General features: G+C 35.5%; 1 protein-coding gene across 1 annotated transcript; it reads left to right on the top strand.

The window, feature by feature from the left end:
• The first annotated feature begins 10,670 nt into the window (after positions 1-10,670).
• Positions 10,671-12,167, top strand: LOC126701671 (rust resistance kinase Lr10-like). Its single transcript, XM_050399976.1, has 2 exons — positions 10,671-10,702; positions 10,961-12,167. The coding sequence occupies exons 1-2, from the start codon at positions 10,681-10,683 to the stop codon at positions 12,070-12,072; spliced, it is 1,134 nt and encodes a 377-aa protein (XP_050255933.1). The 5' UTR covers positions 10,671-10,680; the 3' UTR covers positions 12,073-12,167.
• The last annotated feature ends 1,855 nt before the right edge of the window (positions 12,168-14,022 follow it).

Genomic DNA, 14,022 nt, shown 5'->3' with positions numbered 1-14,022 from the left:
TCTACTTATTCTCTTGTTGGTGTCGGGACGGAACTAAGATTCAAACTTAGGGGGCATAAAGTTCTTTATTCTTAGATTTTAAAAAATTGGAATATCAATACCAGAGATTGACAAAGTTGCATTATTAGCATTAATTTATTAATTATTAATTTTATTTTTTCTTTTGAAAAAAAAATTAATAATAAGATTTTATAATTAAGAGTTTTGCAAGTCAATTGGCATGTTTTAATATTTTCAAAGTCTAACTAATGTGTGGATGAAGCGATCAATATGTGTGGATGAAGCGATCAATATGTGGCATAAGAGTTGTCTCTATGGCTAAGAGGGTGGAGTCATTTGAGAGGGGTATAGAACTCTCAAGTGAGAGGGAGAAATTGGGTAAAGGCTATTGGGTTTTTGTGACTTTTTTTGTAGTTAGGATTTGTAATTAATTTATTGTTATTGTTTTTGCTTAGATTAGATTTATGATTTGTTCAAAGATTTTTCTTATTATCTAGATATGTGCATTTTTTTTAAATAGATTTTGCTTGTTATCTATTTGTTGGATTTTTTGGAAGAGGGGCCAAGTATATAAATTTAAGAGCCATAATTAAAATTCATTTTGTTAATACACATGCTAGTATATATATATATATATATATATATATTTTTTTTTTTTTAAAGGTTTGTGTGTGTGTGTGTGTGTGTTTGGGTTGGGGGGGGGGGGGGAGGGGGTTGGGGGTTTGGCCAAGTATATAAATTTAAGAGCCATAATTAAAATTCATTTTGTTAATACACATGCTAGTATTTTTTTTTTTTTTTTAAAGGTTTGTGTGTGTGTGTGTGTTGGGGGGGGGGGGGGGGGGGGGTGGGGTGGGTGTTTGTGTGGGTGTGGTGTGGCATGGCCCCCGCTGCCCTTGAGTAGTTTCGTCCCTCCACATCACATGAAGGGTTCCAGTGTTCCACCTAATTAATTCTTCCCTGCTGTAGTTTTATTTTGTATCCTAGTGCTAAATCTTTGTTTGGGTTGTTGTAGACTTTTAGTTGCCTAGGAATGCATTTTGATAGATTTTTCCTTTTAAAAAAAAAAAAAAAAACCATAGATATTCACCTTCAATGAACGGTGTGAACACACATATAATATATATATATATATATATATATATATTAAGGGTTTTTTTTTTTTTTTTTTAGAAAGAGATTTATGTAAATATTACATGGATTAGAACCTTTGGATCCTATTGTTACCGACGGAGAGAGAAAATTTTACAGTCTAATTTATAACTTTGTTTTTTTTGCTAAGACAGTTTAATTTATTGCTTTTTACTTATAAAACTATAAGTTTTATAATGTGAAGCTTCCTTGAAACTATATAGGTATACCAGTATATGTATCATCTCACTCACAACAAGTGGATCCCACTCATCCGTAGGACCCACTTAATGTGACAGAGAAGATATTGTTTGTTTGTTTAGACCCCTTAAAACAGATTGTTTAACCTAATATATTAGCCAATGATTATTTAGGATAATTATGAGATCAAGGCAAAAAAATCCACTAATAAAGAATTGAAGTTTTACAAAACATTTAACCTTAAATCTATTGCTACCTCTAGTAATAACTTATTGACACGACCACATGAAAGTTCCGAATCCACACACTCTTCTCTCTTGGATTTGCAGCACATAAGCTCCCACGCTTATGACTTTGAGATCCCACTCAAATGTTTAGCAATACAAACTCCCCAGTTTATGACTCCAAGACTACCCTTGAAGGTTTAGATCATCAACAGTTGTTGAACTTGTTATAACAACTTCAGACCGATTCTAATGATATGAGAATGATTTCTAGTAGTGACTTTAATAGGAGAAGACACAGTACCTTTTAGATCTCACAACAGCACCTCCAAAGTCCCTTCAAAACGTGCCTTAGGTTCCTTTAAATACTATGTGAAATAGATTTGAAACCCTAATCACTTATTGGGCTTAATGAGTAATGGGCCTAAATTAAAATCTGCAGAACCTGTATTTTGATCAGTCAAAACTTAGTCTCGATCGGTCGAACTCTTCAAAATTTGAATTCTTCTTTTTGTAGCTTGTATATTCTTGATTCTTGACTTGTATTATCTTGAACTTTGTCTAATCAAACCTATAGACTTCGGAGTCTATATCTAGACAAGTTTGTGCTTACGATTTGCCAATTGTTCTAAAATTCTAGAACCTAACAAATATATATACCCGAATCAAGGTATATTCTTCCATGTTAGTATAGGCAAGCAGACCTTCGAAGTAGTTTGACTAAAGTCATAGGTTTGTGGATGAAAATGCCAAAAAAAAAAAAAATGAACTTGCCAAGAAAGACAGTTCTGGCTATTCTACTTAAAGTCATTGGGGTATACTTTTTTACCACAAAACTTAAAATAAAGACTTTTAATTTCATTTAACGATGGGCTTAAATAGCTGCTTGGCCCTAATCCAATATTATTATTATTGATGAAGCAAAAATCGTCAATTAAGTGGACTCGTCTAGATGAGTCAGAGACCTTGCCCCTGTACCTGAAAATGTCGCACAAAGCCCTCTTTAGGTGGTCACCGGTGTGGTGTCTGCCAAAGAGTCTTCGATGACAAAGTTAATGTATGGAAATTTCAAGAAAAGTATCAGAGATCAAAGCAACGGCATATCTTTGTATTGGAAATTGTGTCTACCTTCTTTTTGGTTCTGTGGAATGTTTATATATGGTTCCGCAACATCTAACTGATATGGCTTTTATTGTGGCTTTAATGCCTCTTTTGGTAACGCCTTCAGGCTCAGTAATGTAGGCTTTGATGGGCCTCCAACAATTTATACAGCTGGTCTTGTAACCGTCCGAGGTATTGTATACTACATTAAATGGCCTACCTTCATTCGTCAGTGACGTGGAGTGGTGGACGGAGATATCTAATTAGTTTGTCTAAGCCAAAGGGTTCGTCGGTCCCATTAGCTGCCCCCTTAGGCTCTGTGGTTGTCCTTGCGTGTCGTGACAATCACAAGGAGGTGAAGGGTTTCTTGCTCAGACGTGTCTCTTGGGGTTTCTCTCCATATTTAATGCACAGTGGCAGGGCCAAATGCATTGTGGTCACGTGGCATGTTCTGAGTGGTGGATTTAATGCTCCACTCCGTGTGACTCTTGGATCTCCCGCTTTTTTTTTTTTTTTTTTTTTTTCAATTTTCTGTGCTTAGTTTTTTTAAACTTCTTTCCTTTCCTTTTTCTTCTTCATTTTTCACTTTCTTTCACTGCTATTGTTGTTCTGCATTTTCTTTTCTCCAAACTCGCTTTCCTACGTTTTGCTTCTCTTTGGGGTTGCATTTTTGAGGTACGACTTCTTCTTCCTTTAGTTCTTTTTTCGTAGAGTAGATAATTTGTATGGGTTTCTAATTTTCCCCTTTTTCTTTCCTTTTTTTGTGCTTTTGGTTACTTTAAGATCTTGCCCCTCTTCGATTGCTTTTTTAGACCTCCCGAATAAAATCAGCTGCTAATAGCTTGTTGACCTCATTTGTGATAGCTTGGTTTCATTTTGGAGCAAAGACTCGTCGTCTCTATTGGACGAGCTTTTTCTCAGGGTCCATGTTCAACCTATGTTGGATAACCTTTGTGGATATGCATGGCATGTCCTCGTGGCTCCATGCAAAGATGTCCCTATTCTTTTTGAGGAATTGGACTAGCCTCATCCTCATCTTGGGACTCAGGGTCGTCCCTATCCTGTTCGTCTTTGTTGGCTCTCCGTCTACTAGTTCCACAATCTCTAAGGCCTCCACCTTCTCTTCTTCTTTCTCCTGAATCATCCACATATGGTTCTCCTATGTAGCTAACACTACTTGTTAGCATTCCCTGGCCAATACTTGATCTCCTTTTACCTTGCCTACACCATTTTTCGTTTGGAACTTTACCTTGAGACAATAGGTGGACGTGGCTGCTTTCCAATGATTAAGTGTGGGTCTCTCAATGATCACATTGTAAGAGGAAGGATAGTCTACCACCAGGAAGTCTAATTAACGAGTCAATTGTTTCGAGTAAACCCCCACTGTGACTGTCAGCATCACTATACCTTTGGGATACACTCTATCTCCGTTGAAGCTGACGAGTGAAGAGTCAAATGGACGTAGCCTTTCGGGGGCCACTTTTAATTGTTGAAAAGCGGAAAGGTAGATGATGATGTCTGTGAAACTTCCATTGTCTACAAGGATTCTTCTAGTGTTGAACCCTTCTATCATAAGCATGATAGCGAGGGGATCGTCATGCGACTGCTTCACTCCTCTAGCATCTTCCTCTAAGAACAAGATATCCCTGTCTGTCCGTCTTTGTTTCAGGGGTGGTATCATGTGGATGCTATTCACCTGCCTCTAGTATGACTTCTTGAGGGATCTGAACAACCCCCCTGTGGATGGCCCTCTCGTGATCGTCTTTGTTTCAGGGGTGGTATCATGTGGAAAGGCTTCCGGCTGACGATGTGTCTTATGGCCTTCATCCCTTAGAAAGGCTTCCGGCTTGTCCCTGCTATCATCCTTGGGCCTGTTGGAATCGCCCTTCTTTATAAATTTTTGCAACTTCCTTCTTCATATGAGTTCCTCTATCTGCTCTTTCAGTTCTCTGCAATCTTCTATGTAATGGCCATGATCTTTATGAAAACGACAATATTTCCTCTTGTCACAAACATTGGGTGACGAGTGTAGTGGCCTCGGCCACTTGAGGTAGTGCTCGTCTTTAATCTTTGCTAGAATTTTATCAACAGACATAATTAAAAGAGTGAATTTTACCGTCCGAGGGGTTTTATCGTCTTTCCTCTTGTTCCCATCAGTACTTTGACGACCTGCCCACTCCCTTTTTTGTCCTCTCTAATTGTCTCCCTTTCTCTCCCTCTCATTAGGCTTTTCTACCTCTTCGATTGCCGCTAAAGTGTCCTCAACATTCATGTACTTTTGAGCCTTCAGTAGTATTTTCGCCATCATCCATGGGGGATTCTTCATGAGCGAGACCACAAACTCCCTAGACTTCAACCCGGCTTTAAAGGCTGTTAGTTGCACTTTGTCATCCGTTTCGTCCATCTCTAAAGTTTCCCGAGTGAAACGCTTCACGTACGACCTCAGGGTCTCCTTGTCTACTTGTTTAATTGTAAGCAAGTGGTTTGTCGGCCTTTTTGGCATTGTCCCTCGACAAAGTAGTGTTAGAAAGAGCTACTCAGCTACTTGAAGTCATCGATGGACAAAGTTGGTAACTTCGTGAACCATTCCCTCACAGCTCCTTTGTGGGTAGTTGGGAAGGACCGGCATAATATATTGTCAGGGGGCTGCTGAAGACCTAGAGTTGTCTTGAAGGTGTTAGGGTGATCCAAAGGATCCTTCAACCCATCAAATGGTTCGAGTTGTGGTAGGTGAAACTTTGAGGGCACTGGGCACTCCAAGACTGCCGTGGTGAAGGGTGAATTTGTCCTCCTGACTATACGGTCTAAGTTTCAGTATATTTTTTCCTTTATTGTACTCCTCAGCTCGTCCATCTCCTTTCTCATTTCTCTGAAGAGGTCCAAGCTCGGTTCTTGTGGGGTGGCAGGTCATCGATGTTCGTCCCTTCATTGGCTATCCCCATCGTCATCCCAATTGGTCCCTGACCGATTTTCCTCTTGTTGTAGCTGCAATCTCATTTCTTAGTTTTGTCGGGTAAGCTCTTCCACATTAGCTGTGAGTGTTTGGATTTGCAGAGCTAATGCTGCAGAATCCTGGGGAGTGTTGGGCTCCATCTAGACTTTTGAGTTGAATGGGACTACGTTCTCGAACCTAGACACAAAATATCTTCCCCACAGACTGCGCCAAATTGATGAAGCAAAAATCGCCAGTTAAGTGGACTCGTCCAGATAAGTCAGCAACCTCACCCCTGTACTTGAAAATGTCGCACAAAGCCCTTTTTAGGTGGTTACCGGTGTAGTGCCTGCCAAAGAGTCTCTGATGACAAAGTTAGCGTATGGAAATTTTAAGAAAAGTATCAGAGATCAGAGCTACAACATATCTTTGTATTAGAAATTGTGTGTAACTTCCTTTTGGTTCTATGGAATGTTTATATATGGTTCCGCAGCATCTAGCCGTTATGGCTTTTATTGTGGCTTTAATGCCTCTTTTGGTAACGCCTTCAGGCTCAGTAATGTAGGTTTTGATGGGCCTCTAACGGTCTATACAGTTGGTCTTGTAACCGTCTTAGGTATTGCATGCTACATTAAATGGCCTACCTTCATTCGCCAATGACGTGGAGTGATGGACGGAGATGTCTAATTAGTTCGTCTGAGCCAAAGGGTTCGTCGGTCCCATCAATTATTATTATTATGATTTATTTTAAAGATGGTTGAAATTGAATCCAATTTGCCAGCCCAATTGGTTGAATAAAATTAAAACGTGGGTTCATCCTATTTTCGATAATCGGGTGAACTCAATAACTCGGCCATGAGTGCAACTTTCTGGGACTAAGGAAAATCATTTTCTTTAGGACTTTTGAACCATAAAACATCAGTCTTAGACATAAAAGAATGGTGTCGAAAAGTCAGTGGGATAATTTGCTCCAGAGTCCAAATTAATCCCGTTTAAAAATCAATCTGTGGAAAGGACTCTTTAATCTCTTTCAGACTTACCAGTCTTCGTTCAACCCTTCTCAAAAGAAAAGCCTTCGTTCAATGTTAGGCTGCGTTATATATACTTTTCTCTATGATCTATGATCTCCTACACATAACACATGGAAGCCCATCATCTACAACTAGCTCTTTCTTCCCTCATCACACTTTCCTTCTTCTTAACAATACTACCACCATCTTATTGCACCGACAATGCACGCTTTGTTGAGTGCAGTATTCCCTTTGATGGTGGAAGGATCAAAAACATTCCGTACTCTTTCTTGGGAGGGAATCGATTTGAACTTTGTGGTTTTCAAGAGTTCAAGCTTACGTGCCGCGACAATGAATACTCAATTATCAGAATTGAAGAACTAGAGTTCCTTGTACTAAACATCAACCAATCTCAATATATCATGACTATTGCAAGATTGGACCTCTGGAACCATGCCCTCCAAAGTTTGTCAATACCACTTTGGATTTTAATAACTTCAAATATTACACACCAACCGATCAAAACCTAATTTTGTTCAATGGTTGCCCTTCTGAAGTTAGCGGATTGGATGGAGTGAACTTTTCCTGCAGCTTAGATAAAACCACTAATTACTTTGTAGACGAATCCTTCCCAGGTATCCACGACCTTTTTAAGGGATGCAATACAAGTATTGAAGTTCCAATTTTATGAACTGCTCTTATTGATGAGTCTGTGGGACTTTAGAATGTATTGAATCAAGGTTTTGATGTGGATTACCATAATGACCGGTCGATTACCTGTTCGGGGTGTGAGGCTTCAGGTGGGATATGTGGTTTTAACTCCTCCTCACATTCATTTGTCTGCTTTTGCCATGATGGAGAGCAACCCTCGGTCTGTTCAAGTAACGGTATGCATGTTCGTTTCTCCTCAATTTCATAGATTAAGCTAAAACATATATTTGATTTCTCAGTTGTTCTTAGCTAATAGTAATAAGCCTATATATAAACTTTTGTTCTCCCTTTTATGTTCTACTTTATAATCTACAAATTATAGCTTAATGCTTGATTTTTTTTTTTTTTTTTTCATTTTAACAATGTTATGCTCTATCAATCATACTATGAGTCTATTTGGCTACCACTTATTACTGAAAACTGAAAACACGATAGCAAAATAATTTTAAATGTGTGAATAGTACCGTGAGACCCATTTTTAATGTTTATTTTGTTGAAAAAAAAGGATTTGTGGGTCCGTAAACAGTGCACAAAACCCACTTAAAGCAAAAACGGTCTGTTGGGAAGCGCAAAATGCACTTCCCAAATGCATACTATATCTTGTGCTCCACCAATAATTTTTTTTTGTTTTTTTTTTTTTAGAAATACCAATAATGGTTCTAACAATTGCATACCATTATTTTCATAATTAAAAAAAATAAATAAAATATCTGCACAACATTCTTATACTCTCTTTGTTTTTAGAGAGTTTCAACTTATGACATCCACTCTTGATGATAACTCTTTATCACTAGATCAAGACACCAACTATAGGTAAATGTGGATTGATTTAGTGGGCCTAGAAAAAATTCCGCTAGGCCCAAAAGCTTAGACAATTCCAAAAAAATGGGTTAGTTATATAATTGAGAGAAAAGAAAATAGTTTTTTTTTTTTTTTTAATGTGATTATGTATAAAGAAAACAATGAAATAACATAAAAATTACTCATGGAATTTATTTTTTTTCAATTTCACCACATTGTTTAAGTTCAATACCAATTCATCTACCAAATCTCTCACCACCCTTCAACCAAAAGAAAAATTATTAAACTTAAAATAAATATAAGGAATTACTTGTCATATATTCTAACAAACAACATTAAACTAAAAATTTGATTGTAGCCAATAGTTACAACTCTATTGGATGTGACATTTGGGAAATTCACTATTGGATTATATTTCATCTTATATTTTCAATACTTGCAAAATTTTCTAAATATCAAAGATCAATAGTTGTGTCATTAATTAAATGTTTAAACTCAAATTTTTGTAATATAAAATCATACATAAAAAATTGGTTTATGGATTGAGTAGTAAATAATATCTAATTGACAAAAAATTTGACATACGTGTTATGAAGATAAAAACATGCAATCCAATTATTAGATTTTAAAATATGTAGCCATGTTAAATTTTTTTAGTGGAGGTTGTAGTCATTTGCTACAACTATGTTTGTAGCCAAAGTTTGTCTTTTTCTCATGCCACTAAATCCCTAACACCTCCATCCCCCCATTAATTGTTTTTCTTTTAATCTCTTGATTTTTTTTTCATAGTTTCAGAATCTTAGTTTTTTTTTTTTTTTAATTTTTTTTTATAAACTCAAGTTTTAAAGAAAGTTGAATTCTACTTGGTTTTGTATAGCATAATCAAGTTTGTAAGGCAGTATACAACTTTTCAAGTATGTTGCTATATATTTAACACTTTTACATTTATTTATTTATTTATTGAATAATCAAATTACATGTTTCAAATTTATGTACTTAGATTAATCTATTACATTGATTGTCTTTTTTTTAATTGAACTCTCATTAATGATTATATTCTAGCTTTTTATTTAGTTATATTTCTAGGTAATTTAACTTATTATTTTACATGCAACATGAACATGTGCACTTGAGGAGATTGATAACTTAGAATTTTTTTTTTCATTCACTTATGGTTATTATATCATTACCAAACTTTGGATTGTGTAAACATAAGAATTTCATATTATTTAAATTTTATTTTTGGGGATTTTGTTAATTGTTCTCTTATTTATATTGAAAAGAGAACAAAAACAATATGATATTCTTCTTATTATTTATCTTTCTGCATGTAAAAAAATACGACTCAACTTGTAACTTGATTAACTCATTTATAACATGATTGACCTAAGCTCCTCACAACTCATTTAGATCGACTTCTTTTTTACCAAAACTTGAATAAGACCTGATTTGAGTTGATGCAATCCGACCCATTTGCTAGGTCTAAAGTTAGTGCAAATACGAAATTGTTCAATGACTTGTCTAGCTTTGCTAGTGTTTCAGAAAAGAGAAAATAGTGATCTTACGTCATTTGTGATGCCAAGACTCTAAGGGAATAAAATGGTTATATGAATAAGAAAAAGTTTTGATAATGCCAAAAAAATCATCAAGTGAACTCCTCATCCATACAGATGGACGAAGGTGTTGTCTTCGCCCAGAGACGAACCTTTCGATGCTGTTCTTCTCTTGCTTTATAGCTTTTGGTGCTAAAAATCATCAGTTGAACTCCTTTTTAATATAGATGGACGAAGGCGTTGGATTCATCCAAAGACAAACCTACAATAAGATATGAAATAGAGAAATATGGATACATAGGTGTGATGTTTGCCAAACACCCTTCGATGATTAAGTTATAATGAGATTTAATTGAAGTATATTGCAAAAGAATTCAACTTAGGAATAGTTTTGGTTTGGGTGGGTTTTTATAGCCCTTGTCTTCATTGTTTGAATGAACATCTGCTTTCTTAAGATATGGAGACATTGGTATTAATGGCTGGCTTTTATTGTCGGCCAATGGCTGTTTGTCTGTTGGTGCTCGTACGTTACTCCTTAGTTGTCTGGGGCATTGAATGTCTTTTATAATTTTGTCCATCATTGATGTGCATACATTACACCTTGCATTGAATAGCATTTAATTCGTCCATCAAGAGATAAATGATCTTGATAAATTAACACTCATCAGTAATGAATGCAAAGGCGTTATAAACTCCAATGGTCTTTTGCTCGTTGGTTCGACGGTTATGCTTTTGTTTGTCTAGCGTGTTAACCGCTACTCATGTGATTTATGGGGAACTCATTTAATGTATGTTGTAGTCGTTCATCACATGGATGATGATGCTAACTTGATGGACGATGCTGGCTTGGTGGAAGAGGGTGATTTTTCTCCGCTTCAAGTTTATATCATCTTTCTATGCCTATGAGTAGAAATGTGATATAGTGCAACCCAAGAAATTCACAAGTAATTCATATATATGCACATGATGTATTTACTAATAAATACTATATTTTCTTCGCAGAACATAGTAGGAGCATGAATACAAGGTTGATTGCAGGTAAGATATGCCAACGGAAAATAGATTAAGTGCGTTCAACTTGAAAAATTATATTTATATTTTGATAACAAGGATTTTTTTTGCTCTGTTGCAAATTCTAAAGACTTAATATCTTTCCTCAATATTTGACCGAAATTTATAATGTGGAAAATTGCATGTGTTAATTTTGCTACTTTAGAGGGCATTGAGAAAAGGAGGTTTTAGATTTTAAGAGGATATAACTTCCACCACCTAAATCATGTTTGAATTATGCTGCAGGTCTTGGTGCTTTAGGGCTTGGAGTGTTACTTACCAGTATCACAATTTGTTGTCTTAGAAGTAAGAGATCAACTACGTCAACACCATTTTTTATGAAGAAAACAAAGAATGAACATGATCTTGAGGCATTTGTTAGAAATTACGGACCACTATTGCTAAACAGATATAAATTCTCAGATGTCAAGAAATTCACCAATTCATTTAAGGTTAAACTGGGTCAAGGAGGCTATGGTGGTGTCTACAAAGGAGAGCTACTCAATGGTCGTCTTGTAGCTGTGAAGGTCCTGAATGCATCAAAAGGAAATGGAGATGAATTTATCAATGAAGTTGCAAGCATTAGTAGAACTTCCCATGTTAATATTGTCACACTTCTTGGATTTTGTCTCGAAGGTAAAAAAAGAGCTCTCATTTATGAGTTTATGCCAAATGGATCACTTGAAAAGTTTATACATGGTGACAACATGGAGACAACCACTATGCCCTTAGGATTGGAAAAATTGTTCCAAATTGCAATTGGTATTGCTCGGGGGCTTGAGTACTTGCACCGTGGTTGCAATACTAGAATCTTGCATTTTGACATAAAACCACATAACATTCTTCTGGATGAAAATTTTTCCCCAAAGATCTCTGATTTTGGACTTGCTAAACTTTCTCCAAGGAATGAGAGTAGCATATCAATGGCAGTAGCCAGAGGGACAATAGGGTATATAGCTCCTGAAGTGTTCAGTAGAAACTTTGGAGTAGTTTCACACAAATCTGACGTCTATAGCTATGGAATGATGATTTTGGAGATGGTTGGAGGAAGAAAGAACATTGATGTTGGAATAAGTAATACCAGTGAGATATATTTTCCTCATTGGATTTATAAGCGTCTTGAGAAGCACAATGATTTAGGATTTCCCATTAATATGACTATAGAGGAAACAACAATGGTGAGACAGATGATCTTAGTGGGCTTGTGGTGCATACAGACAAATCCATTTGATAGGCCATCCATGAGTAAAGTAATTGAAATGTTAGAAGGAAACCTAGAAGCATTGCAAATCCCTCCAAAACCTTTCTTATCGTCACCTCTAAGATCTCCTGCAGAAGAATCCTCCACCACATATTAATACAATGTAATAATACCTCTAGATACATTTTTTTCTTGATAACTTCTTTATTATTATCTTACATTTAATTTAAGGATTGGGCTCCTTGAAGACAAGTGTTGGTGTTATTATGTACCTTTCACATAAAAGAGGGGGTGTGCACTTCAATGTCCCTTAATCATTAACCTGGGAAAGATCTCTAAGCTAAGGAAAACTCAATTATAAGACAAGAAAGGGAGTGTGCACAACCAACTTTTGTTTCTCAAAAAAGTTTCTAAAAAAAATTGTTTATGAGAGAATATTCAATGAGATTCATACCTGTTTTTTTTTTTTTTTTTTTTTTTTTTTTTTTTTTTTTTTTTTTTTTACAAGATAGAAATTCTACTCTAGCCTAATCTAAGTGTATATGTGTGAGAAGCTCCCTCATGGAGATTTGAACCCCGACCTTTACCCCCACACCTTACAAGTACTTATACTTATGGAGTGACCAATGCATGAAGGGTGTGTGGTGGTAATTGATACTTATTATTGAATCCCTTTTAAAAAATGGTTATTGACATTAAGTGGGATATTAATTGCACGAGTAAATCTAGTGCCACAAACGTTTTTACAACTCTACCACAATTTTGCTATGTGGCAACTTGTGAATGGTGAAATCATGGACCCACTATTTTATTTTCACCACTCACAAATCGCCATATAGTAAAGTTGTGGAAAAGTTTATGGGTGTGTGCCAATTGTCACGTCTCTAAATCATACATTAGAGATGATTTTTTTTTTTTTTTGGTTGCTTGTTTGGCCTTCAAAAAAAGGTCATTTTTTTTTTCAATCCAATTTCATCCTTTCAGCTTGTTTCTTTGGATTTGGGACCCACTTGATAGTTTGGGGGTATTTTGAGAAACTTAGTTCTCTTTTTCATTTATGTTCAATGCTAGTCTAATACAAAGATCTTTTTTCTTTTTTCTTTTTTAGATTTCAATTTCAGTTCAAAAAAACTTGGAGAAAGGAAAAAAAAAATGGAGAATTCATTTCTTTTATGGTTGCATGACTAACAAATTGCCATTAATTTTAACAACCAATCGAAATATGAGGTGCAATTTGCAAGCTATGGTGCAATTGGGGAGGTCATAGCAAGTTTTTGTAATTTGTAGTGTAAAATATGCAATTGGGGTGGTCATGGTGAATTTATACAAATATATAATTGGTTCATAACACAATTTAGAATCAATAGATATGAACTAGAGACCGTGGCGCATGTGAGAGCATAATGAGGTTTTCATGCACGAAACCACTTTGGTCAGTTGCTTCATCAAGCACTTAGTGTTCTTTTCTCTCTCACATCTACTCTGGTGACATCTCAAGAAACAATATGTCACTCTTTTTCAACTGCAATTCCATTCTTTGAGCATGTTTATTTAGATTTAGGAATACCCGCTTGATAGTTTGGGGGACTTTCTGAGAATCCCAATTCCAACTTTCGTTTTTATGTTCAATGATGGTTTAAAAAAGTAAATCTGATTTTCTTCTAGAAAACTTAATTCACCCTTTTGAGTTTGGGGACTTTTTGGGAAAACCAATTTCAATTTTGTCGATATCTATAGTAGTTTGTAAACCTCAATAAGAACAATGACCTAGTTAATTTTATCCATGTGAAAATAGAAAAATTAAGAATAATTTAGTACATTAAATTGGGAAAAGAGTAGAAGGGAGAATTAATTATTTTATTATCATGTGACTTACATGCGACCGTTAATTTTAATCATCATTCAAAATATGGGGTAAAATATCAATGTTTAGGTGTAACTAGTAAGTTACCCATGCGATACACAGATAATGCTGTAATATTTTATGTAAAATGGTTTTAGAGAATGTTTTATCTATATTATAGCATAATCATTATAGAATTTTTTTAGTAATAACTTCATTATAAAAAACAAAAATTATAAATTGCACACACATATCCATTATAAT

The sequence above is a fragment of the Quercus robur genome, chromosome 10 (assembly GCF_932294415.1).
Source record: "Quercus robur chromosome 10, dhQueRobu3.1, whole genome shotgun sequence".
Lineage (NCBI taxonomy): Eukaryota > Viridiplantae > Streptophyta > Magnoliopsida > Fagales > Fagaceae > Quercus > Quercus robur.
Note: the sequence above shows the minus strand (reverse complement) of the source record. Positions and strands in the feature narration are given on the sequence as shown.

Excerpts from the sequence above, each read along its gene's own strand:
- LOC126701671 (XM_050399976.1), top strand. The coding sequence starts at position 10,681 with ATGAATACAAGGTTGATTGCAG. Across the intron at positions 10,703-10,960 it reads GAATACAAGGTTGATTGCAG|GTCTTGGTGCTTTAGGGCTT; the intron begins GTAAGATATGCC and ends ATTATGCTGCAG.